The 25,941-nt window shown below is 45.8% G+C and overlaps 3 protein-coding genes and 1 long non-coding RNA gene across 5 annotated transcripts in view; 1 reads left to right on the forward strand and 3 right to left on the reverse strand.

The window, feature by feature from the left end:
- LOC149915740 (uncharacterized) overlaps positions 1-25,941 on the forward strand; it is a 367,280-nt gene that overhangs the window by 323,712 nt on the left and 17,627 nt on the right. The window lies entirely within an intron of this gene.
- LOC149915741 (E3 ubiquitin-protein ligase Topors-like) lies at positions 18,814-20,563 on the reverse strand. The gene is made up of 2 exons (XM_090151585.1): positions 20,478-20,563; positions 18,814-20,387 (listed from the first exon to the last, which is right to left on the reverse strand). The coding sequence occupies exon 2, from the start codon at positions 20,301-20,303 to the stop codon at positions 19,353-19,355; it is 951 nt and encodes a 316-aa protein (XP_090007711.1). The 5' UTR covers positions 20,304-20,387; positions 20,478-20,563; the 3' UTR covers positions 18,814-19,352.
- On the reverse strand, positions 20,885-22,325 carry LOC149915742 (E3 ubiquitin-protein ligase Topors-like). The gene has a single exon (XM_090151586.1). The coding sequence runs from the start codon at positions 22,319-22,321 to the stop codon at positions 21,371-21,373; it is 951 nt and encodes a 316-aa protein (XP_090007712.1). The 5' UTR covers positions 22,322-22,325; the 3' UTR covers positions 20,885-21,370.
- On the reverse strand, positions 23,294-24,599 carry LOC149915743 (E3 ubiquitin-protein ligase Topors-like). Its single transcript, XM_090151584.1, has 2 exons — positions 24,514-24,599; positions 23,294-24,423 (listed from the first exon to the last, which is right to left on the reverse strand). The coding sequence occupies exon 2, from the start codon at positions 24,337-24,339 to the stop codon at positions 23,389-23,391; it is 951 nt and encodes a 316-aa protein (XP_090007710.1). The 5' UTR covers positions 24,340-24,423; positions 24,514-24,599; the 3' UTR covers positions 23,294-23,388.

Raw genomic sequence — 25,941 nt, forward strand, 5'->3', positions numbered from 1 at the left:
AATTCAGTTTCAAAGGTAAAACTTTGTTTCCTTTTAAACCTCCATGTAGGTAGGTGACTCAGGGTGACTCACCAAACTCGCATCACTTTTAGGGAGCTGGGATGAGCCAGTTCTTCAGGAAGCTTCACTGGAGATTACACTGTGAATTATGTCATCTGAGTAGACTTCAGTGAAAATGCCACCACTGTGATGCCATACATCTGCATAGGCTTCCTGTGAGAACATCTACCAAATGAAAGAAAGAAGGAATAAGAAATGAGAAATATCTTTTAATTATTTTTCCTGCAATTACTTGACCCATTTGCATGTATATCAGCTGTAGTGTTGTGCCATTATTGCAGAAGAGTTGGTCCGTAGTCAAAAAATAATCTGAGAGCCCTCTGGCAACAATCACTGTCTTAAGAGCAGTCTGAGAGATGGTTGTATATGAAATCAAAAATCTGCTGACCGTGACCAATCATGCCAAGGCTCTGCATCCAGTCATCCAACACACTCATGTGGCAAAGCTCAGTGGAAACAGGGTGGTGAATATCTGATTGCTAAGCAGCTCTGTTGCTGGTTTCTGAGACAGGAGCAAGTTTCTGTTTCTGTTGGTCCCGATTGGATGTAACTACTGATGTGCTGATGTTTGTAAAGCCCTTTAATATTCATGGTGAAAAATATTGGCTGACAATGTGCCAACAGCAGCAGCCAGGGTCAAGACAAGATCTCTGTCCCAAGTAGTTGGTAGATCTAAGAATCTGTTACACAGCTGTAGATCGATACAGATGTTTATATCGTGCTATGCTGGTAGCAAAGGGATCTGCATCTCTAAACCTGCATTGGAAGTATGTGCATTTCTTTTTACATCTGAGTGCTTGCATATAACCACGCTGCATGAAGTCAGCAGCATGCACCTTTACATGTGCGATTACGTTATTTGAGGACTCACATTCTCTTCTGTTATTAAGTGTTTGAGTGAGAAAACCTGTATATGCTGTACACACTGCATACGCAGTTACTGATGACAACCCATACACAACGTGTATGGCACATCATATCATACTCCATGTTGGGCATGTGTTCAACCTCTTCCACTAATGCTTAAGCTCCGTTGCCTCATGATGTATAGCAATAGTACATCACCGGAGTGATGACGATCCGATGGTATATTACCATCATTTATTACTGGAATATCATCACTGGCATATTATTGCAATGTATCACCGCAGCAGCAGCCAGCAGGAATGCAGCTGCAAGAGAGTCAAGTTCTATGTTGTATTAATTCCTAAGTGATAGCTGGAGAATTAGTATGATGGAGAATCAGTGTACACCTACTTTCCTCTCTTTCACACACATGCAGCATAGACTGCTATGTTTTGCTTGGTGCTTTTAGCATAGCCTGCCGTTTTCCAAGCGTGATTCAGTTCCTTGGTGAAATTTTAGATTGGGATTGCTATTTTGAAATTTTGTTAATGATTATGAAGTTACAACAACCAGAAGAAAGTAGAAATTTGGTCTTGATTGCCCTGTGCTATAATCATTTCTATCATATGCTTTAGGGATTTTTTTGTGACCCTCAACAGGAGATTGTTCTGTACTATCTGTGGAATTTTACAAAGAGTTATCAAGTGGGTGCACCTTTAAGGTACGATGCCCATTTTTTCAAATCTTGTGATTTTTATTTTTTTTTTTACATCTGCATGTGCATTTCAGAATTTAGTGTCTCAATTGGTCAAATCTGCCAAAAATAAAGTATAAAACCCAGTTATTCCTGCCACTCAACCATTCAAATTGGCAAAATGATATCAGATATTTAAACATCTTCATGAAACCTGAATGTGCTTTCTCCTGTCAGTGTTAATTCTCTCTATCTCACCCTACTTTGCAAAAAGCAAGAGTATACTTACATTACAGTCTCTCTTTCACATTCATTGCCTGAAGGAATCCTGAAAACTCTCCTGCAAATGTCCTTTGGATTTATTTCATTGTACCACCAGAAAATAATGTTTGCTGCAAGCCTTGAATAGAGCAACTTCTGCAAAGTGATCTCAGGATCAGCCTGTCTAACAGGTTTAGTTAATGATAAGGCTCCTATCTGCATCCCACTGGGTTCAGATGGGGATGCTGGATAACTGCAGTTACTTGTAACTGCTCACTCGAGGGCTGCATTATTCATATCTCTGCTACTGCTGGCCATTATCTATCAGTGCATAAATATCTTCATCTTATTTAGCATCATGTATTTTTAGGCTAAAAAAGACTCTTAAAGACCGCTTCAATTTTCCATAGTTTATGTCTGATGTATTGTAGTAGAACTAACATTAGGAATGAAATGTAGAGCTATGGCTGCTATATATTTAAAGATATTGAGCTAGTTTCAAGTTTCTGCAGTAGCCGATTCAGCCAGCCTGCTTGCTTGACTGGTTGTGAAAGACATGGAGAGGCAGGGCCAGACAACCCTGCATGATTGGTAACCAAACCAGAGGAGGACTATAGCAGCACAGCCCTTACTGTGAAGGAAGGAATTCATTTTTGACTAAAACCAGCACTGCAGCAACAGGAATTAGGCATACCCCTCAGAAGATTCCAAATGAAAGGCCAAACAGAGAAGAAAAAGCAGAGAAAACAGCTTCTCCAGAGAGCTGGTGGGAGCCCTTTGCAGGAAGCAGTCCGTTTAGTGGCACACGTGGTGGTGGTCAGCTCGGAGCACTGCTCAGACAGGCTATCAGCTCTGAAGGCATTGGGCGTGCTAGTGGTAAAAATGAAACACTGAAGGTCATACCATCAAGTTTGAAAACAGTTTCTTGTTGTTGGATAGAGACTGTCAACATTCGGTTATAATTTTCCCTTCCTCCTCACAAACTGGTTAATGCTCATGTATCAGCTTGTAGATCAGGTTAACCTGTAGGTTAACCCTACATGTGCACACTGCATTATGTATGACAAAAGTACATGAGACAGCAGCATCTGTTCCAAGGGAATGCTTCATGTTTATCTGCACATCCATTGTTGATTAAAAAAGGTTCCACTCAGCAACAACCCTACCCCAGAGAGTAGTTTGGAAGCCCAAGTCCTCTTGCCAGTTGCCAACTAGAATGACCCTTGCTGAACATGGTGACTATCCCAGGACAGGCAGCTGTCATAACAGATTTAGTCATGGTGCCTGACAGTAAAAACTGGTGGAAGGGTACTGAACTAATGGAGATTTAATTTCTCTTTCTTCTTTTTTTGTATGTATTGGTTGGATTAAAGAGTTTAAGCTCAAGATTAGATATCAGTGTCACTGTCTGACCATCAGACTGCATCTGATGCAGTCTGGTTTCTGTCTTCACGTGGAAACATCTGGAGGGTGCTGCAGATTTTGGCATCCTTTCAGAAGAATGTTTAAAACCTTTTGTCTTCTTTCTGCTCAGAACTGCAGTGCAGCACTCAGAAAGGATAGGCTGGAACATGAAAGAAGGTTCAAATGAACTAAAGGTTCAAATGAATTAAAAAGAAACAAAAAGAAAAAAAAAAACAACATTGTACACTGCTACCATCTAGTGAATTAAAAGAAAACAAAATCTTCCTCTGCAACAGGATGAGCCATATCTACATGTGTGAACCTTCACCACTGAAGTCACTGGGACTTTTGCCATTGACTTTACTTGGAAGAAACCTTAATGAATCAAGCCATATTAAACATCAGGCATTTGAACTTCAAGTGCAATTAGAGAAAGTATCAAAGACTGTTACATATATTTGTGATCTAGATAATTGCCATAATTTGTCCAGGATAACATTGAACCAAAGGAATCATTAGCAATTACTGCTTTAAGGCAGTGTAAATGGGTTCAACAAGATGAAAAGGCACTTTTTAAGGCTGGAACAAAAGGAAGATTTTTCATGGATACTGAGTTTTGTGTTTTAAATGAATTAAATGAATTTAAACCTTTGAAAAGAGATTTCAGCAGCAGCTATGGAAACTTAGCTCTGCATTTACACGAAGAATAGCGTTCAACCAACTTGTCCTCTTGATCTTATTAGTGTTCCCCCACAGCAGAAAGGAACAAGCCACTCCCATTCAGTCTTTAGTTCTTAATTAGACCGGCACGTGCCAACTGATCTCACAAGCCATCACACCGAAATGTCAGTGCTAACATCCAGTGCTCTTAACGTCCACATTGATTTTGACACTTCCTCTTGCAGAATCAGCATTTTACTTACCCCAAAGGCATACTTCCATTTATCATGTGAATCAAGGTACAAAGTGGTGTGATTAATTATCTGTACCATCGCTGCAGTCCTTCCCCACCCTGTGCCTGGAGAAAATCTTTCTGAACTGATCTGCAGGTTAGATATGAATCCAGATGATCTCTGGTGTTGCTCAGGTGCCCGGTGACTTTGAGCAGGGTTTGTGGCAGTGCTAGGTGTGACAATGGCACACAGAAGGCAGTGGCAGGAGGGTTTTCCAGCAGTTTTGGAAATGAAGGCGTCTGTTTGTCTGTGACTCCTCTTACCTGCAAGCATAGCTAAAAAGAATGCAAGGACTTTAATTACCTAATATTAACAATATAAATGCAATGCTGTGCCATCCTGCTTTAACCACTTCCACAGTATTTATCATCATTAGTCTCCTACTGTTGTTTGACAAAGATCTTTGGTGTATTCATAACTCAAAGCACCACTATTTTGCTCTTCATTTCTCAGACTTAAAATTAGACACCTTATTTGGGGCTTGGCCTAGCGTCCGATCTCACCAGACCCCCACCTTTCCCAAATTTTGCCAGGTTTGTCTGGAGCTTGGATACGTTCAGAAGAGAATCTTTCTAATTATGAAGCAATCCTGATTGGTTTTCCTCCTCTTTTGTTGTTTGCAATTGAATTTTATTTTGTTCAAACTAGTTGCAAAGCAACCCTGCAAAACCTCCTGTAAAGTCTGTCACAAAACACTCTTCTAGTGCTAATTAAATTTCCCGTAAGTTTGACATTTTACAAAAATTGCGGTTTATATACTATAAAAATTATGCATTAGAGGAAGAAAAGAACTTTCACATTTTGTCAACATTCCTCTCACTTTGAAAAGAGGTTCTTAAATAGCCTATACTGTTAGGGAACATAACATCAAAAGCAAAATGAGGCCTTCGATTTTTTTTCCAAATACTTTTTGGCTGTAGGCTTTCAGAATGTAGAGGTCTCTTTGAAAACCTAATTCCAGTATCTTAAAATCTTCTGGGAAATCAATGTGGACAGTCCTCCTCGCACAATCCTCCGGAATTTCTTAAAAATCCCTTTTTTAAGATGTGTTTTAAGCATGCTCAGTACACCCTCACCATGGCTGACATTCACAGCATCACTGAACCGTTGGCTGCTTCCTCCCAAGACTCCTCTAATGGCTCCCCCATTTTCCTTTTAACTTCAGGTACTTCGTGTTGCTACATAAAGCATTATTTTGTCTTTCTTCAGGGCAAATGGATGGGATCTATACAGCAAACGATTTTGAAATGCATCTTAACTTCCCGATCAGCCTTTGAGAAATTAATTTCCACTTAGTTTTTGGAATTGTTCCAACTCATCCTCGTGAGTGAAATATGGGCATCAGAAGGTGGAACAGAAAATACAAAGCTAATGATCTGGTTCATGTTAGTTAGTTCTCTCTTAATCCTTTGAAAGATTGGATTTCTCGTTCCAGGAATTTCTTCTCACTGATGGTTTTAAAAGAAACAAGACAATATTTGCCATACATTATGTATCAAGATTAACTCAAGAAGCAAAGATGATCTATTCACCATCCCTATAAGCCTCTCATAATTAGGTCTACCCGCTTTCAAGGACAGGACTGCCTTATGTTTAAGAATAAAAACTCCCACTGAAATTCAAACTGTTTCTCAGAGTAAAGCTGGAAAGGACAAAGAGACCTGATCTTCACCTCTTACCACCCTTATTCTCGAACGATGGACCCAGCTCTTTTCCAGCCAGCCTCACACCGCAGCTTTCTTCAGTTCTGATGTGGCCTCAGCCTACAGCAGGGACTACATTTTATTTTCTGCACTTTGAGCTTATCAAGCACTGTAGGGTTTTCATTTGTTTAGGGCGTTTTTACAAACCCACATTTCCTTCAGCTGAGCCCGTGATTTTGCTGGGAGACCCCTCAGGAGAGGCAGGACTCCGTGTTCCTTTCCAGCTGCATTCAGTGGGCGTTGCATTAGGGGACAGTGCAGCACAGTGAGCTGGTAGTTGATCTTGTGCATTGCTGCATCCTGGGAGCTCTGCATTAGTGGGATTAAGAGTGACAAGATCTGTTAGGAAGCCAAAACCACTGTGATGTGGTTCAGTGGCCCAGATCCGACCAAGCCTGCAGAATGCTTCCCCGCAGTGCACCAGCAGCTCTCCTGAAAGGAGGGGCAGCCACCAGTCACTTGGAGGAGCTTGTCCTAAGGGCTGAGCATCTTCCTCCTCCTTGCAGGCTGCTGCCCTGATACAAGTGGGACAGCAGCCACCTGTGGACGAGGGGTTGGCCCTTCTGAGCACCTAAGTCCAGCTGCAGTACAACATTATTGTACTAATGAATGTTAGTAGCAGTGCTGATATGCAAAGATAATGAACGTTATCTGTTTGATGACTTGAAATGAACAGTAGATTCACAGAGCTAGCAAGATTTTCTGTTTACTTACAAATACTGAGGGAAAAGGGAGTTGTATTTGCATTAAGCCATCATATTTTTCCTCTTATATTTACAGTACTGGAAAGATTTTCAAAAATTCATCCTCTTAAAGAAATAGTATCCTATCACAGTTAGATAAAGAAGGGTAGATTTGAAGAGGCAGTTTATTTAATTTCATTCCAATAGAATTGCAAGCATTTCATTTTTTCTACTATTATTTCCAATGTTGGGCTGCAGCTTCCAGTACTGGCATTTGTGAAGAAAAGAAAATGTATTCTTTCATTTCTAAACAGTGAGGAAGATTTGGGTTTTAAAATAGATGAAAATTTCTTGAGAACAGCTAATTTCAGTCTTTGTTACTAGAGATGAAGCTTAGTGTGGGGAGACATTCGTCATTTCTCTCAGGAAAGGTAACTGGTGTTCACAGTTTTAGAATTTCTCATCTTTCTTATCCCCTTCCTTAACCCCTCCTCCCCACCCCCCATTAGATGATACAGTCGATGGGGCTCTTAGGCTATAAAATAAGACATTAAAGTGGAGAGCCTGTGTTTGTCCTACTTTCTTCCCTTTTCTACATTCAATTCCACACTTAATAGCAGGGAAGACAAAAGAAGGAGACATTTCCAATACCCAGACCCTAATAATATCCCTCTGGGATTACCTGCAGCTCAATACATCATTCAAAAGCAAAGATTAAAAGTAATAGTCACGTTAATATTATTTCACAATCCACAAACATAAATCCTCATTTGTTATTCATGAGCTTATCACACACACCTCTTAAGGAGCAAAATACTGCAGCATGTGCAGAAAAATGGTAACACAAAGTAAACAGTGAAGGAGAGGTAGACAACTTTATAGCTCATTTAAGGTAAAGATATTGCAGGTGTGTTTGCTAACGGAGAAGAAGTGTTCCTGCTTGGCTGTGATGATGCACAATGCAATAACATTTATTATCTCCGCAGTCATAACTTAGCCAGATCCCAGTCCTGTGTGTGCTGCCTTTTTGCAATGGGTGCTCACAGAAATGAGGTTTCTGTAGGGAATCTGAGTGCCATGCACCCCTCCCAATCCAGTGCCTTGCACCCCTCCGTTTGGGGTTTGAAGGAGATTACAGTCCTTTCCCAAAGAAGCTCAGAGCTAAGTACACTCTGTGGCCTGCCACCTAGCAGGATATTTCTGCTTTCTACATAGAAATAAGCTGCTGACTTTGAGCACTGAGGGTGTCCTGGGCTTGTAGCATGCTGCCTTCTGCACACAAAGCAATGCACAGAAACCTTGTAGTGAGCAGAGGCTGCAAGAATTCCTTACAGGTACATGTGGATAGGCCCCTGTCCTGGCACCAGAGGCCAATGCAAGTTGAGAACCGTTTTTGTTTCACAAGCGATCTCCTTCAGGTGCTGTCATCATTTCAGTGCCCTGAGTTTGACCGCTCTGAGCTCTGAATCATACGAAGCACAGCAAGAGGTGCTCTGTGCGTGGCACACACACTGCTTTTGTTCCAGAGCCGTGCAGGTGTGAGCCCCTGAGTGTGAGCCCCAGCTCCGACGGACGGGTACAATCCTCGTGGTGGTTACTGTAGAAACAGAAAGGAAACTTTTACCAATGTTGCTCTCTTATTTCCCAATAAATAGTAGCATCCCCCTAGAAACGATATCGATCTGGAGTTGTTCAAATAACTACTATTATAGAAGTAGATGAACTCTCCCCTGATAGACCTGTCAGACTCCCTGCTGATGAGAGCCTTCCATGCAATCCATATCCACAATTGCTTTGGAAGTAGAGGACTGACTCCCTCTCTTTTCTCCCTCCAGCAATATCCCTGTAGCTTTTTTTGTTTCCTACGCTATTCTTTTTTAAGCTGATACTTGTTTTCAGAAACTGCTCAAGTTGTGACAGAAACTTCTGAGCTATCCCAGTAATTGGCCTGCCTGTGAGGAAGGGAGAGCTTCAGAATGACAGCGAAAGGGAAGAGAACCTTGAAAAAATCATGTCCTGGGAAGCTTCTATCATAAATAGAGTTGCGTTACCTGAGTTTGCTGTGCATGTGCAGTGCTCTGTACCTCTGTTTGCTCTCAGCTCAATGGCTTCTCACATATTTATAGATACAGGTTTTGACTTTATATAATAATCCCATTGCATAGATCTTTTGTATTTCTGTAACTATTGCAAACCATTCTCTCCAGCTTAGAGGAAAAGACATTAAACACACAACTTGTTTAGTGGGAGTGCTGCTGGTTTCCTGATGATGACTCGAACACTATAGAATTAACTTCAGCAATCAGATCAGTATTTCATTTGAACTACCGATATAGCTAATACTCATCACAGACTAAAATGTTTTAATGTATGTGCTTTAAGAGAAAAATAGCACGGGCCGTATCCTCAGCTGTCACAAGTGCACAAAGTTGTACTGACTTCACTGGAACAACATGGCTTTATGGAGCGCATACTCTGGCCTGCAGTGTAGCTGTCCTCAGTGGAGGCAATTTGTCCTTTGCATACCTCCTAAAAATAATTAATTGAAAGCTGTTTGGTAACTTTCTCAACAGATGGGCAGCACAGTCCACTGCCTAATTTCCTGATGCTCAAGGAGTGACCTGACTGAGCCAGCAGAGTTCTTAATACTTCACCACCTTGACATGCAGGGAGAGAATCAGGCATCTAGTTTGTAAATGTGGTTTTGGTTTTTTAACTGTTTAATGAAAGAGACAGAATAACAGTGCTGCTTCTGCTCTCCTTTTGTGGTCACAGTAGGGCTGAGCTTCCTGGAATTGGGGAAAATTGGTGTATTCCTCTGTCACCTCTGTGTTTAGGTAACAGAATGGATTCTTCGCTGCTGTTGTCCTTAACCATGCAGGAAGCTGCACGAGTGGTGGAAATCTATCAGATTGCAAGGGAGCTAGACACACTCTATTCACTTTCAAGTTCTGTTACATAGTGTTGAGCAACCCCAACAGCAAGGAGCTGGGGGCTCACAGGAGCTGGGGGCCACACAGCCAGGACTGCTGCCCCCTGGCCAAAGGGATGTCCCATACCATGTGGTGTCATGTTCAGCAGTGAAACAGGAGGGCTGCTGCTGGCTGGGCATGCATCAGTGGGTGGTGAGCAACTGCATTGTGCATCCTTTGTATTGTATATAGTTTTGATAGGAATTTCAGTTCAAATAAGGGACAGACAGAAAGGGGAATTTTTGGTAAAATCAGTTTGGCACCTGGTCCTTTAATTTATTTGATGATGGCCGTCACATATGTTATGCATAACCAAGTGCTCTTGTGTGTACATGTGTATTTAATACATAACTTTTTAGTTTGACAGTATTGATTGAAATCCTTTCAGTTTGATGAATGAGTGCATTATGCAGTGAACAGTGAAACTAGCCTTGATGAGTCATTGGCAGGATTTTCCCAACTTTTTGAAGGCGTCTTCTCCCTTGGGTTAAAAGTCAGAAATGTCCTCCCAGCATGTCTGCTCAAGCTGAGTTTTTGACTGAGGCAAGACAAGCCCAGATATTATTTCAAGCCCGTCAATCCCTCCCACCTCTTCAAATCCCTCTACACATACCCTAATATACACAGAGATGATCAAGGGATGGAACGTCTCTCAGGGTTCATTTGGATTTGCAATGCAGCTCTTTCATGTTAATTTTCTTTTTCCTTTTTCTTCACCTCAATTCACTCTGACGTCTTGCCACAATATTGTCAGTCTCAGAGAAAACAACAAGCCAAAGCAGATGTGTTGAACACATGGTCACCAACAGGAGCAGTTCCCAAGCAAAGTTAGCATGTGAAATCATTCCAAAAGAGGGATGTCTTATCCAAAAAATAATCTGCATCTGCTCCTGTTGTTTAGTGGGTTGAAAAAAAACCTCCATGTCTAAGCTTAGAGTTTGAATTTATCCAGCACTCTGAAGTTAGAAGGGTCATGACAGGCACCTCTGATACCATCATTATCAATTTCTTTTTTGTTGGCTAATGGGGGCATACAACTCATCTAGTATTTTTTATAAGCAGTAGAATATACCGAAGAGCCCTGATGTTTTGGTGTTACAGATGGGCAAATCCAAATTTCTGCAAGTGCTGTAAGAATAAGAAATCAGATTAAAATTATTCTTTGAAAGAAAGATGTGGTTTTTCTATGGGGGAAGAAAACTACTTTGCTTGTAATGTTGTCCTGTTAATTTTAGCTGGATCTTAAACTGGGCTGTGAACTCTTCTAAATACAGTGGATCAAATAGCAATTATATATTTTTGTTAATTCTGTTCTGTTTGAGATCTGTAGTTGCTAAAATGGGGGAATGTGGAGGAACCCCTCTGAACAGTGAGATAGAAGCTCTAAAAATAACCCCAGTATTCCAGGGAGACAGCGCAGAGCGAAGATACTTGGGTCTGCTGAAGAAAGATGAACAGCCATCTTCCTAGCTGAATTTTTAGCTGAAGTTTTGTATCGGATCAGACCATTAGCTGATTTTTCTTGAATAGGAGCCACAACTTACCATTTTTGCTGTTTCTGTAACTGCAGCTTTAGTGTAGAAGTCTGCTTCTGCAATACAAACAAAGCAGGCATCTCAAAGCAAAACCATAGCAGCTAGAGAAATGTGGCAGAATTTGGGAGCAGAAGTGGCCAGGAGGCTCAGGTACTCAAAATGTGCCACCTCTGAATTTATGAGGACTTGTCCAACTGCAACGCCCTGAGAGACTCCCCTATTGCTATGATTTGATTACCCATACATTCAGATTGAGTATACACCACCTGTTAACATACAGAACAAAACACTTCCTCCAAGAGCATTTGGTAAATAAATGACTTGGAAAATATTATTAAGCTCAAAAACAACATTTTACCATGTTTGATTTGCCACCAGATGCTGTGGGACCTGAAGAGATAGAAAAAATAGAAAAGTCAAACAGTGGCAATGAGAATAAAATACAGGGAAAATGCAAGTTTTGTTGTGAAATTATGGTCAGAAATGAATGCAAGGCTCTTATTCTACCATGAACTATGTTATTGCGTACAATAAACCCAGCTTGTTCATTCACAGAGAGAAAGCACTCCTGTCAGTCTTTGCCACATACTTCACAAAGAATACTGTGCCTCATTCAAACAGCAAAGAATATATTAACGTGAAACTGTTTATCGTGGAGCGCTGCCCCACACGCTGGGACAGGCTGATGTACAGATAAGAGGCAAAGAGGCAGTCTCTTCTTTTGAAGATAGCTAATAAGCCTTCAGAGATTGTTTCTTGCTGGGAAGATGGATGCCACTGAGAGCAGCTGATGTAATGATGCAGGCAAAACTTTCATCTTTTTGCCCCATTTTTTCTTCTCAAGTTGAGAGTGAGAAGCTGTTAGTGTAAACAAGCAATAACATTCCTCTTAGATAACATGAGTTTGGCAAACATGTATAGCACTTTCAGTCTTCAGAGTTCTTTTAACTAATAAACATCTGCAGGTTCACTTTCAGAGTGACAGATGCGTGGGACTCTGGGAAAATTAAATTAGAAACGTGAGTAACACACCACAGACCGTGGTTAGAAATGAGTAATGGCCATTGAAAAGACACAGCAAGAGCTGTTTGAGGCCAGCTGTCTTCCCAGATCCCACTGCCTGGCACCTTCTCACCCCGAGCTGAGCACATAGCAGGCTCAACAACCCCATCTCCATCTGTACAAGACTCTGGGGAAGGCCACCATGCATGGTCCAGCTGTCCCCCTGGAGACTGCAGAGAGGTGATATCTGTGACCTCTGTGCACTTCTACAAAAGGGGAAACCTTCTGAAGTATGGCTGTGTTAGCATCTGAGACATCTCAAATTCTTAATCTAGGCACAGACTCCAGATTTGCATGTAGCTGTAGGCATCTGCATGTAGTAGATGGAGCTAAATACACCTTCAAACTGAAGTATACACAAAGATGTTACTTTTTAAGCTGATTCAGTTCTCTTACTGCTGTCTTCTTGTGCTGTTACATGGGGCACTGGAGCAGAGGAGCAAAGAAAGCTGCCCAGCAGCACGTCTCACAGCCAGCTCAGCATCGGCACTAGCGAAGCTGGCATTTTATTCTCTTGTGATACTCTCCCTCTTTTTATTACACTTGAATTAACTTTATTCCAAATCAAATGGATGGGGAGATAAGACCTCCTGCAAACATTTGACAGTAAAGTGAACGTGCAGAACAAACCTAGACCCTTGCTGTTTTCTAAGCTGTGGTGTACTGCACTCAGTGTCATGGTCCCCAAGACAGATGATGCTGAGAAAGCCTAAGAAAGCCTATTTCTTGAAGTACCTTGGGTACTTTTAAAGTTACCTAGTGACTTGGGAAGGAGAGCTTTTTTTTTTTTTCCTCTTTTGCTTTAAAGTGAGTGCAAGATAAGGTTATATGACTAGTTGGAATCAATGCGGCTTCTTAATGATGCATGAAATGAAATACTGCTGTCCAGTGCACAGCGAGTAGTCAGTATTCTGCTTTATGATAGATACATCCCGTGTGAGCTGACAGGGGAGAAACGCCCCACACACCAGCTGCAACCCCCCACCCCACTCGGCACTTTGTGTCAAACAGGTTGATGTCTGCTGTGGCTGCACACTCCTGTCTGGGCTAATAGAGCTGGCAGCCAGTTACATTGCTTTAGCCAAGAGGCAAATAGAAAGCATTTTCCATGTCATGGTTCTTGCTTTGGGGGAAAAAAAAAAACATCGACCTTATGGAATTTCTTAACAACTACATATTTTTATCTGGGATCTGTGCAGCCTGGGCTTGGATTGTTTGTACATGGTACTCCTGCTTTTTTGCCCTTTTAATACCTGTGGAAACATTACCAGTTGAAGCTGGATGCGGACAGATTAAAGCACTGCTGGTCAGGGCCAATGCATCTGTAGTTTAAATGCTGAGTTTCTGAAAGTGCTTTTCTGTCAGAAGCAGCAGCATGGAAAGGGCTGAGTTACTGCTTACAGAAGATGGAAAAACATACTTGCTTGTAGGAGTAAAGAGTAGGGAAACTGCCTGTGAGTAGAATATAAGCTGACTGCGGGTTTCTGTTGTTTTAAAAGCGTGTGATGCTCTGCTTTAAATCTCTCTCTCCTCTTCATAAAGTGCTGAAAAGATACCCCCCCCCCCCCCCCCCCAGGGCTTTTTACCCAAGCAAAATGGCCAGCAAAGGTACGAGCTTCTGAACGATGTCTGCCATTCCAAAGGGAGAATGTCCTTCTGGAAATGTGCCCACAACAATTATTACTCTGAGCACTCGTTTCTGCTTAATTGTACTTATTTTCTTATGTGGACAAGTGGCATCATCTTCATCACTCTTTTGTGGAGGTGAATTTGGTGTGAAACGAGTTAGGAACAAATAAATGAGAAGAGAAAGCTGTAGGCATCCCTTCACTAGAGTCCCATCCCAAGTATCTTTTTCTTCACCTTGAAGAGTGGATACAAGTGATGGGATAACAAAGCTTTGAAGACCTGTTCCCTGGTCACTGCCACATTTTAGGTTTGTAACCTGAGCATGGCCAAGTGGTTCTGAAACATTGTAGGCAAATCCTAAATTAAAGGTGAGTTCAGATAGAATCTGCGTAATTTCTGTATGATAATTGTGGTTGCCCTTTTTCTTGTGGCACAGTGGGGCAGACTGGTGGAGTCGCAGCAAATATCTCTATCAAGTCCTTTTCACAGTGGTTTCAGGGGCAGCAGCTCATTCTCAGCAGCAGGCAGGACTGGGTTGGTTCTGGAAGGAGCACAGATGGGAAAAGCAGTGTCACAGGGCACTGGCAGCTGCTGCCTTCTGCTTTGTCTATCCCAGATCAGTTTGGACCACTTCATGTGGTGAACATTTTGAACAATCAGTGGCACAACGCTTTGTGAAGCAAGAGGATCTATTTGTGGTGCTTTTTGTGTTCAGTGATACACATGTATTTCCATATTCCCTCTGTTTCTGTTGATAAATAACCTGGCTACTCCTCATTGCCCTTGCCTAGGTACAAAGGAGAGAGCAAGCTCTACGCTGTGCCTCAGCTTTTTTTCTCCTTGTTAGCTCTGCTCATAATAAAGATTTGTCCAGGGGAAGGACACTGAGAGCTGCTTGTCCACAATATTTCCCCTGTGACCAGATGATTGCACTGGGGAGGAGAAAAAGAGGGATGGCAAAACCAAGCAGCAGGAAAACAAGACCAAATAGTAGGAGAGAAGAACCTTTTTACTCCAGGACAAATGGAGAAGGCCAGAAGAGTAGCTGTTACTGAACCATAATTTATTCTTTCCTATCTTTTGCCCAAGGAAGTTTGCAATTTTACCATCCTAGCCTCCAGTGTTTCAGTCAGTCTGTGCTAATTCTCTGTGCCTTTCTCCCCACCCCCATCACCTCCCACACACCGACTTAAGCTGTATCTTCATCTTCTAAAGCAGCTTGAATCACCATTTCAGACCCTCCAGATTTATGGTTAAAATTAAAGTTTTGGCAAGCTTCTGTCACCACATTGCCCATTACTGTGGTACAATATAATGTAATTAATGTTTTTATGTTTAAGGAAGAAGAGGCACATATGTTCCTCAGCTGCTGATGAACAGATTTATAGGTAACACATCTGAGTCAGTGCCCGTGTTTAGACATTACCCTGACAGATCACTAATCATTTTCTAAAAGCTGTGCACCACTGCCCTGCTTCCCTAGATGTGCAAGCAGGACTGCACTGGGATACCATAGTGAGATGATAGATTTCAGGTGACACAAGGGGAGGAAGCAAAACATCAGTAAATGTTTCAGCATATCTATCTCTTCATAAGCAGATGTTCTTGTTTAACACGTACCATTAACCCAGAGTACAGTGTGTGCTTTCTTAAAGAGAAACTCAGCCTGCTGGTAGGCAGCTCACAGAGGCACCTCGCCAGCCTCCACTTTGCCCCAGAATCTTCAGTCCTCATCCTCTCCGTGTCCGAATGGCAGCTGTCATAACCCACAGCTCACCGGAGAAGTCAGCTTGTGACTTGCATGGATCCCTTCCATCTCCCCATTCCCATTTTGATGAGGCTTAGTTGGGCTGCCTGTCTCACAGTGCTGGAGCAGTGAGGCTGGCTGAGGGCCCTGGCAGGAGGGCAGGACGAAGAGCTGGATGCACCCTCCCCTACGGCCGGCTACTGGGGAAGGTGTTCTGATGCCTGACAGAGCACTGCCCACTGTCTTTGCTGCAAGACAGATATGTGTGCATGTGTACCTTCGTACATCCTCCAGCCACACCTCCTTTTCACAGCAGTCCTGCAAACTTGTGCCAAGCCACAGCCCAGCAGTAGGCTGACCGTAGCAGCTACCAGGCCCAGTCTACCTCCTGTCCCCTCCTCAACAGGACAGGGGGAGAAAATAAGATGAAAAAGCTTATGGAAGATAAATATAGGGAAATAGCTTACCAAATACCTTCACAGGCAAAAACAGACCCATCTGAGGAAGATTAATTTATTGCCAATTAAAAACATAGTTGTATGGTGAGAAACAAAGATAAAAACTGAAATGCTTTCCCTGCAACCACCCTTCTCACGCGGCTCAACCTCACTCCATTTCTGCCCCCGCTTCTCACCCTGAGCAGCAGTGGGCAGGAGCCATGGTCAGTCCATAACAGCCCCTCTGTGCCAACACACACACCCCACACTTCCCTGCTCCAACACAGGCCCTGCAGGGGTACAGCATCCCTCAGGGTGTGCCCACACACTCTGGCCTGGGGTCCAGCACAGGGAGGAATTCCTCTTCATCTGAGAGGTGCAACTCAAAGCCCTAAGGGATTTAATTAGCCTGAAGACATCAGTAGATCTTCTGCTGGGCTTACAGGTAGGGGCCGCTTATATGTCTGGGTGAGTCATCCTCTGCTCCCATCACAGGCTGCCTCTCAGCACCCAGAGCGCTCCATCAACTGCCGCTGGCTTAATGGCATTAAGGAAAAACAGCACTGCTCAGGAAAGTCTTTGCACAAAGCACGTTGGTTAACCTATACGGAAGTCCATTCTGGGCACCCTCGTACAGTGTTAAAGTGGCTTTAATTCAAGTTAGTGTTTGAGTTAAATCTAAATTAAATTTGAATTTAAATCATTAAATCTGTGCGGGGATTTAGTGTGGTTTACATAATCAATTTTGAGTTCATACCCTTCATTAATTTGGATGACTATCATTCAATCTTTGCTTACTTAAAAATAGTTCTAATGCATTTATTAATATTGTAATACTCAAACTGGGTTATTCATGAAGAAATAGAGAGTTTGAGCTTTCTTTGAAGTTTCACAAAATGCGAGTATGTTGCTTAAGAAACTTACTTTGTTCTGATGTCCGTTAAGGGCAGGAAGGGCTTTTAGTTCCATTTGCAAAGCGCCTGTGTCATCCCACATGTGTGGGGCAGGGCCGTGTCCCCATCACTCGGCCGGGAGCTGTGTGCCAAGCACAGCCCTGCCCTGCTTGTCCTGGGAGCATCCCCAGGCCATGTGCTGTGCAGGCTGTGGTCATGAGAACGTAGGACTGCAGGTCGGCCTCCCAGTGTGCTCCCTCAGCTTTGCATACTGCAGCCCAGCCGGTGCACTCGCCCAGCTCCACATCATCCTCTGCTAGAGGCAAGCACGGAAGTGATGGTGCACAGCAAGGCTGGGTTAGCCACACAACTCCTACCCATCGCCTGGAGCAAAGTGCTCGGCTCAAGTGAGGGGTTTGTGTGGGCGCTTTGGATCCATCTCTTCCTCAGAGATTGAAGCACTTTTGAAAAATGCAGCCTTCAGTGGAGGAGTCCCTGCTTTTTTCCCTTCTCCAGGAGACGCCAGCCATGTTTGATTAAAATCCCACCTGTCACCAGATTTCAGAGGGATGCAGAGTGGATTCATTTTACAGTATCAGAACCTGCTGCTAACAAAAATAGCTTTCACTCTCCCCAGGTCTCCTAATCATTTCAGGAGACAAGCATAGAAGAGGATATCTTAGCTGACACTGGAGAGCACAAATGTTGACACAAATATGAATCTGAATTTTTTGACAGTAGTTGATTGTGTTGCTTTAGAAGGTTTAACAGACATGCCACTCAGCCGACAAGGCCCTTTTTAATGCTTCACTTTAAGTATTTGTATGATCTTCAGGGTTGTCAGTTCTGGGAATTACAGTTTGAGAGCGGTTTTGGCAATCTCCCTGTATGTTACACAATATCTGCTGCTTTTTCAGTCTGGCCTGCTGGTAATCTGAAATAACGTGGCATCTACTTTCTGCAGTGGTCAGTAAATCTTTTTCATGCTTTCCTTGCTTCATAATGTCAACTTCTCATTGATGCAAGTGTTCAGTATGCCAACCAGGTGTGTACAAAGCCAATTCCTGTGTCACACATGGCTGTCTCCCATCCATGCTCTCTGGAACTCCATCTCTGGTTGCTCTTACTTCAGGGCCTCAGACTGAAAATCTCAAACTAGCCTCTTTTGTATTGCTCTTAATTTTCCATGAGTTAGGGAAATCCAGTTTCAAACAGTTCAAACAACATTGGGATATTTTTCAATGTAGTGATTTCTCTTTTGTTCAGCCAAAAATGTTTGGCATGAATTCATAGTTAGAAGCAACAAGAATATTCAGATGAAGGGCTAGCCTGCTTCGAACAGAAGTACACTGCTGTGTTACACTTGTAAGGATGCATTTGTATGCTGTTTGCTTCTGGGGATCTGAAATTTCATGGGAATGCACTGAAAATGATTAAAAATTAAACTTTGTAACTGCTTTATATGTTCGACATTAACATCGTCTTTCATTGTTTTCTAATAGCGATAATTAGGTGTTGCATTACTCTAGGGTAAGCCTTGTAGCACCCCTGGGAAGCCTTTTATGCACAATATAAATACTGCTGTATACATAAAACTAAATTTAGTTGAGATAAAGCCTCTGCTGGTTTCATTTCCTTAATATTTGCTTTCACCCTTTTCCTTCAGACGCAGAAGGTTCTTCTGGAATTTCCCTTTACCAGCTTGCTTTCATTCCTTTTAAATCTGAGCTGCCATTTATCTCAGACTTTTCATTCTGCACGAGTGTCATCCTCACCACACGGGTGGACTTAACCAAGCAGCTAATGCTATTACAGTGCTGGATCGTCCTGTACTGGGCTGTTAACGCACATCAGCATCAGCAAGAATGGGAGGTTGACAAGCACATGGGAACTGTCACATAGGGACCGATGTCTGCTGGTCCGTAACTGATACACTCCCAGTGTCCTGTTAGAATAAATGGCGGTAGAGGCAAACACTCCACACAGTAAAACTAACAACAGACATTTTAAATATCTAACAGTAAGGACAATGAAAACAGTTTTCAGCATGGCAGGCTGGGCCGTCTCTGTGCTGACAAGCAGTCCTCATTGTCTCTAGAGCTCTTTAAGGAGGACAAAGAACAGCCTAACTGTATGTAATCGTAATTTAAAAGCAATAACAAAATATCATAACTGTGAGGGTGGTGAGACACTGGAACAGGTTGCCCAGCAAGGCTGTGAATGTTGCCTCCTCCCTGGAAGCACTCAAGGCCGGGCTGGATGGGGCTGTGAGCAACCTGGTCTGGAGGGAGAACTCGAGATAGAACTAGATATAGTAAAGATCCTTTCCAACCCAAACCATTTTGTATTTGTATTTTTTTTTTATTTGTAATAATAATATAAAAATAACAAAAGCTGAGTCAACGATAGGAAGGTCTGCATGTTTTCAGCATTTCTGATCTCCGACCCCGGTCCCAGCAGCTCTGCCACTGTTCTATTCCTGCCGGCTGGGCGGCCTCTTCTTAGGCGATTCTGAGTCCTGGGAGTTGGCCTTCCTCTTTGGGGCTCGCCGGGTCCCCTCAGGTGGGCTGGTGCCGGAGGGCCCTGCCACAGGCTCTTCTGGTGCCTCGTGAGGCACTGCCTGCTCCGTAGTGACAGTCTCACGGTTGGAATGTGAGGAGCTGGGACTCTGATTGAGCTCTTCCGCTGTCCCGCCCGGCATTTCGCCCCTGATGGAGCTTGCAGAGCTGGTGGAGGGCGCTGGGCCAGGGACAGCAGCCTCCTCTCCTGGGGCAGCTCTGGGCTGTGCTGCAGGGTTGGCCTCCTGTGCCCTAGCAGCAGGAGGGGCGTTGAGGCCCAGCAGGCGGTAGGCCTCTCTGCCACACCTCCGCACGGTGAAAGCGATGAACTGCTGTACGAAGGTCACCGTGCGGCCCTCCAGGTCAGAATCCAGAGTTTCTGCTAGGGCCTCCTCTTCCAAGCCAATGTGGAGCAGGGCCCAGATGACGCTCTCTGCCAGTATATTTGCATGGAGCGCGTCGTTGCCCAGGATGCGGTGCAGCTTTCGTCGCAGCCAGGACCGCAGGGGCTGCAGCAGGGCTGGGTTCTCCCTGAAGACGGTAGCCCAGTTGTCAGGGGAGAGGCCGCCCACAGGACGCCTGAGTACTGCAGGCAGTGGCCAGACTTCCTGGTCGTCTGTGGGGTTCCGTGCGGCAGCGCGCGGCCCTGCACCTGGTCTAAAGACCAGCTCCTTAAAGTCGTCGTCTGCTTGCACGGTGTGGATGATGGACTGCAGACCTCGTTTGCAAACTGGGCACTGTAGCCTGATCCTGCTCCACCGCTCAATGCAGGGAAAGCAGAACCGATGGCAGCATGGCATGGTGTACGCCACGCTGTCCCAGTTCTGCAGGCATATGGGGCAGCAGGTGTCTAATTCTGCCGCCATGGTTCCACCAGTGTCGGCGGGCTAGAGGGAGTAGCAGATGGCAATGCACTCCCCAGCAGTAACGCTACAGCAGCAGGTGTCACTCTGGAAGAGGCCAAGAGACATGAGTCAAACACCAGCCTGGGAAGGGTCCCTCAAGATGGCCCCCCAGCCATCAGTCCCTGTGCCACCTACCTATGCTGCTGCACGCGCCTCTCCGGGATATCCCGTCTACCTGCTACCTCCCAGCAGGGTCGGGGTAAAGAACAAATGGCTCTGAGACAGACACTGAGAGCTGCGCGAGCAGCACCCAGAGCACGTTTCAGCACCAAAGCTCGTGCTGTTCACACTCCAGTCCTCGCACTCACGCTCGGTCGGAGTCTAGGCACGAACTGCTGGGCAGGGCCGCTGCACCCACAGTAAAGCAGTGTGGGCTATGAGGTCACAATCAGTTGCTTGGAGATGTCTCAGGTCATCACTTAGCCAAGCTGCTTGGCGACGCATCAGCATCAGCAAGGATGGGAGGCTGACAAGCACATGGGAACTGTCACATAGGGACCGATGTCTGCTGGTCTGTAACTGATACACTCCCAGTGTCCCGTTAGAATAAATGGCGGTAGAGGCAAACTCTCCCCACAGTAAGGATGAAAACAGTTTTCAGCATGGCAGGCTGGGCCGTCTCTGTGCTGACAAGCAGTCCTCATTGTCTCTAGAGCTCTTTAAGGAGGACAAAGAACAGCCTAACTGTATGTAATCGTAATTTAAAAGCAATAACAAAATATCATAACTGTGAGGGTGGTGAGACACTGGAACAGGTTGCCCAGCAAGGCTGTGAATGTTGCCTCCTCCCTGGAAGCACTCAAGGCCGGGCTGGATGGGGCTGTGAGCAACCTGGTCTGGAGGGAGAACTCGAGATAGAACTAGATATAGTAAAGATCCTTTCCAACCCAAACCATTTTGTATTTGTATTTTTTTTTTATTTGTAATAATAATATAAAAATAACAAAAGCTGAGTCAACGATAGGAAGGTCTGCATGTTTTCAGCATTTCTGATCTCCGACCCCGGTCCCAGCAGCTCTGCCACTGTTCTATTCCTGCCGGCTGGGCGGCCTCTTCTTAGGCGATTCTGAGTCCTGGGAGTTGGCCTTCCTCTTTGGGGCTCGCCGGGTCCCCTCAGGTGGGCTGGTGCCGGAGGGCCCTGCCACAGGCTCTTCTGGTGCCTCGTGAGGCACTGCCTGCTCCGTAGTGACAGTCTCACGGTTGGAATGTGAGGAGCTGGGACTCTGATTGAGCTCTTCCGCTGTCCCGCCCGGCATTTCGCCCCTGATGGAGCTTGCAGAGCTGGTGGAGGGCGCTGGGCCAGGGACAGCAGCCTCCTCTCCTGGGGCAGCTCTGGGCTGTGCTGCAGGGTTGGCCTCCTGTGCCCTAGCAGCAGGAGGGGCGTTGAGGCCCAGCAGGCGGTAGGCCTCTCTGCCACACCTCCGCACGGTGAAAGCGATGAACTGCTGTACGAAGGTCACCGTGCGGCCCTCCAGGTCAGAATCCAGAGTTTCTGCTAGGGCCTCCTCTTCCAAGCCAATGTGGAGCAGGGCCCAGATGACGCTCTCTGCCAGTATATTTGCATGGAGCGCGTCGTTGCCCAGGATGCGGTGCAGCTTTCGTCGCAGCCAGGACCGCAGGGGCTGCAGCAGGGCTGGGTTCTCCCTGAAGACGGTAGCCCAGTTGTCAGGGGAGAGGCCGCCCACAGGACGCCTGAGTACTGCAGGCAGTGGCCAGACTTCCTGGTCGTCTGTGGGGTTCCGTGCGGCAGCGCGCGGCCCTGCACCTGGTCTAAAGACCAGCTCCTTAAAGTCGTCGTCTGCTTGCACGGTGTGGATGATGGACTGCAGACCTCGTTTGCAAACTGGGCACTGTAGCCTGATCCTGCTCCACCGCTCAATGCAGGGAAAGCAGAACCGATGGCAGCATGGCATGGTGTACGCCACGCTGTCCCAGTTCTGCAGGCATATGGGGCAGCAGGTGTCTAATTCTGCCGCCATGGTTCCACCAGTGTCGGCGGGCTAGAGGGAGTAGCAGATGGCAATGCACTCCCCAGCAGTAACGCTACAGCAGCAGGTGTCACTCTGGAAGAGGCCAAGAGACATGAGTCAAACACCAGCCTGGGAAGGGTCCCTCAAGATGGCCCCCCAGCCATCAGTCCCTGTGCCACCTACCTATGCTGCTGCACGCGCCTCTCCGGGATATCCCGTCTACCTGCTACCTCCCAGCAGGGTCGGGGTAAAGAACAAATGGCTCTGAGACAGACACTGAGAGCTGCGCGAGCAGCACCCAGAGCACGTTTCAGCACCAAAGCTCGTGCTGTTCACACTCCAGTCCTCACACTCACGCTCGGTCGGAGTCTAGGCACGAACTGCTGGGCAGGGCCGCTGCACCCACAGTAAAGCAGTGTGGGCTATGAGGTCACAATCAGTTGCTTGGAGATGTCTCAGGTCATCACTTAGCCAAGCTGCTTGGCGACGCATCAGCATCAGCAAGGATGGGAGGCTGACAAGCACATGGGAACTGTCACATAGGGACCGATGTCTGCTGGTCTGTAACTGATACACTCCCAGTGTCCCGTTAGAATAAATGGCGGTAGAGGCAAACTCTCCCCACAGTAAGGATGAAAACAGTTTTCAGCATGGCAGGCTGGGCCGTCTCTGTGCTGACAAGCAGTCCTCATTGTCTCTAGAGCTCTTTAAGGAGGACAAAGAACAGCCTAACTGTATGTAATCGTAATTTAAAAGCAATAACAAAATATCATAACTGTGAGGGTGGTGAGACACTGGAACAGGTTGCCCAGCAAGGCTGTGAATGTTGCCTCCTCCCTGGAAGCACTCAAGGCCGGGCTGGATGGGGCTGTGAGCAACCTGGTCTGGAGGGAGAACTCGAGATAGAACTAGATATAGTAAAGATCCTTTCCAACCCAAACCATTTTGTATTTGTATTTTTTTTTTATTTGTAATAATAATATAAAAATAACAAAAGCTGAGTCAACGATAGGAAGGTCTGCATGTTTTCAGCATTTCTGATCTCCGACCCCGGTCCCAGCAGCTCTGCCACTGTTCTATTCCTGCCGGCTGGGCGGCCTCTTCTTAGGCGATTCTGAGTCCTGGGAGTTGGCCTTCCTCTTTGGGGCTCGCCGGGTCCCCTCAGGTGGGCTGGTGCCGGAGGGCCCTGCCACAGGCTCTTCTGGTGCCTCGTGAGGCACTGCCTGCTCCGTAGTGACAGTCTCACGGTTGGAATGTGAGGAGCTGGGACTCTGATTGAGCTCTTCCACTGTCCCGCCCGGCATTTCGCCCCTGATGGAGCTTGCAGAGCTGGTGGAGGGCGCTGGGCCAGGGACAGCAGCCTCCTCTCCTGGGGCAGCTCTGGGCTGTGCTGCAGGGTTGGCCTCCTGTGCCCTAGCAGCAGGAGGGGCGTTGAGGCCCAGCAGGCGGTAGGCCTCTCTGCCACACCTCCGCACGGTGAAAGCGATGAACTGCTGTACGAAGGTCACCGTGCGGCCCTCCAGGTCAGAATCCAGAGTTTCTGCTAGGGCCTCCTCTTCCAAGCCAATGTGGAGCAGGGCCCAGATGACGCTCTCTGCCAGTATATTTGCATGGAGCGCGTCGTTGCCCAGGATGCGGTGCAGCTTTCGTCGCAGCCAGGACCGCAGGGGCTGCAGCAGGGCTGGGTTCTCCCTGAAGACGGTAGCCCAGTTGTCAGGGGAGAGGCCGCCCACAGGACGCCTGAGTACTGCAGGCAGTGGCCAGACTTCCTGGTCGTCTGTGGGGTTCCGTGCGGCAGCGCGCGGCCCTGCACCTGGTCTAAAGACCAGCTCCTTAAAGTCGTCGTCTGCTTGCACGGTGTGGATGATGGACTGCAGACCTCGTTTGCAAACTGGGCACTGTAGCCTGATCCTGCTCCACCGCTCAATGCAGGGAAAGCAGAACCGATGGCAGCATGGCATGGTGTACGCCACGCTGTCCCAGTTCTGCAGGCATATGGGGCAGCAGGTGTCTAATTCTGCCGCCATGGTTCCACCAGTGTCGGCGGGCTAGAGGGAGTAGCAGATGGCAATGCACTCCCCAGCAGTAACGCTACAGCAGCAGGTGTCACTCTGGAAGAGGCCAAGAGACATGAGTCAAACACCAGCCTGGGAAGGGTCCCTCAAGATGGCCCCCCAGCCATCAGTCCCTGTGCCACCTACCTATGCTGCTGCACGCGCCTCTCCGGGATATCCCGTCTACCTGCTACCTCCCAGCAGGGTCGGGGTAAAGAACAAATGGCTCTGAGACAGACACTGAGAGCTGCGCGAGCAGCACCCAGAGCACGTTTCAGCACCAAAGCTCGTGCTGTTCACACTCCAGTCCTCGCACTCACGCTCGGTCGGAGTCTAGGCACGAACTGCTGGGCAGGGCCGCTGCACCCACAGTAAAGCAGTGTGGGCTATGAGGTCACAATCAGTTGCTTGGAGATGTCTCAGGTCATCACTTAGCCAAGCTGCTTGGCGACGCATCAGCATCAGCAAGGATGGGAGGCTGACAAGCACATGGGAACTGTCACATAGGGACCGATGTCTGCTGGTCTGTAACTGATACACTCCCAGTGTCCCGTTAGAATAAATGGCGGTAGAGGCAAACTCTCCCCACAGTAAGGATGAAAACATTTACTCCCTGCATCTCATGTATTTGGCACTGGTGTTTCACACCAAACACCACGGTCTTGGCCACATCTTCTCATGGGACCCATCAGGTCACTCTGGCCGTGGCATGCAGCCCCAGGCATGTACAGCAAGAAGGATTATTCAATACAAGTTCTTGTTTCTCTCTGATATTTGGACTTGATCATCTTTGGGGTCTTTTCCAGCATTAATGATTCTAAGAGATTCTTTCAGCTAACTTCTGGTTTCCAGCTTAACATTCCTGGCTTCTGTGTAACAAACCAAATTCTTCACAAATATCTTTACAGAGATAGTGTCATAAGATGCCCCAAAGTAAATGAATGTTCAGTTCGTCCCCCTTCCCAGAGTGATGGACATAAGGAAGTTAAGTGGAAAAGTTAATAGTTGGTGAAGCTGGGAGAAGTGCCATAAGAACATTGCTGTCATACTTGCCCATTTCAGAAATTTTTATTTATGATTCCTAGATGTGGGCCATGTGTTCATACTTTCAATACTTACAGAACTAAAAAAATTCCTTCCAGATAAAACCTGGAGCAGTAGTCATGTACAATAGAGAGGCACCCTGGAGCTCCTGGTGTGTATCTGACCTAAAGGTCTCGACTACAGGGATGCTAATCCTAACTTTCAACAATAGGAAAATGGAGAAAGTGATAATAAAAATAAAGCTGCAGGTAATAATTGTCTGAGCATGAATTGTAAAAGTGAATCTTCGGTATTGAAAACCTCCATGGAAAAACCACATAGATTGCCAAATGTTATTTATTTAGTATTGTTATTACAGCTATTATTATGACGATCGGCGTGACAGACTGGAGATGAGTGACCACCTGCTGTTTGCATTGATGTTCAATTTGCAAACAGTCAAGTACCATTTGGTTTGTGCCAGCTTGCTGCATTACTTTACCCATAAAAGATATTGTGTAACCTAACGGCAGCTTTTTAACTAAAAATAGG

This window comes from Phasianus colchicus, chromosome 16 (genome assembly GCF_987193195.1).
Source record: "Phasianus colchicus chromosome 16, bPhaCol1.hap1.1, whole genome shotgun sequence".
NCBI classification, from domain to species: domain Eukaryota; kingdom Metazoa; phylum Chordata; class Aves; order Galliformes; family Phasianidae; genus Phasianus; species Phasianus colchicus.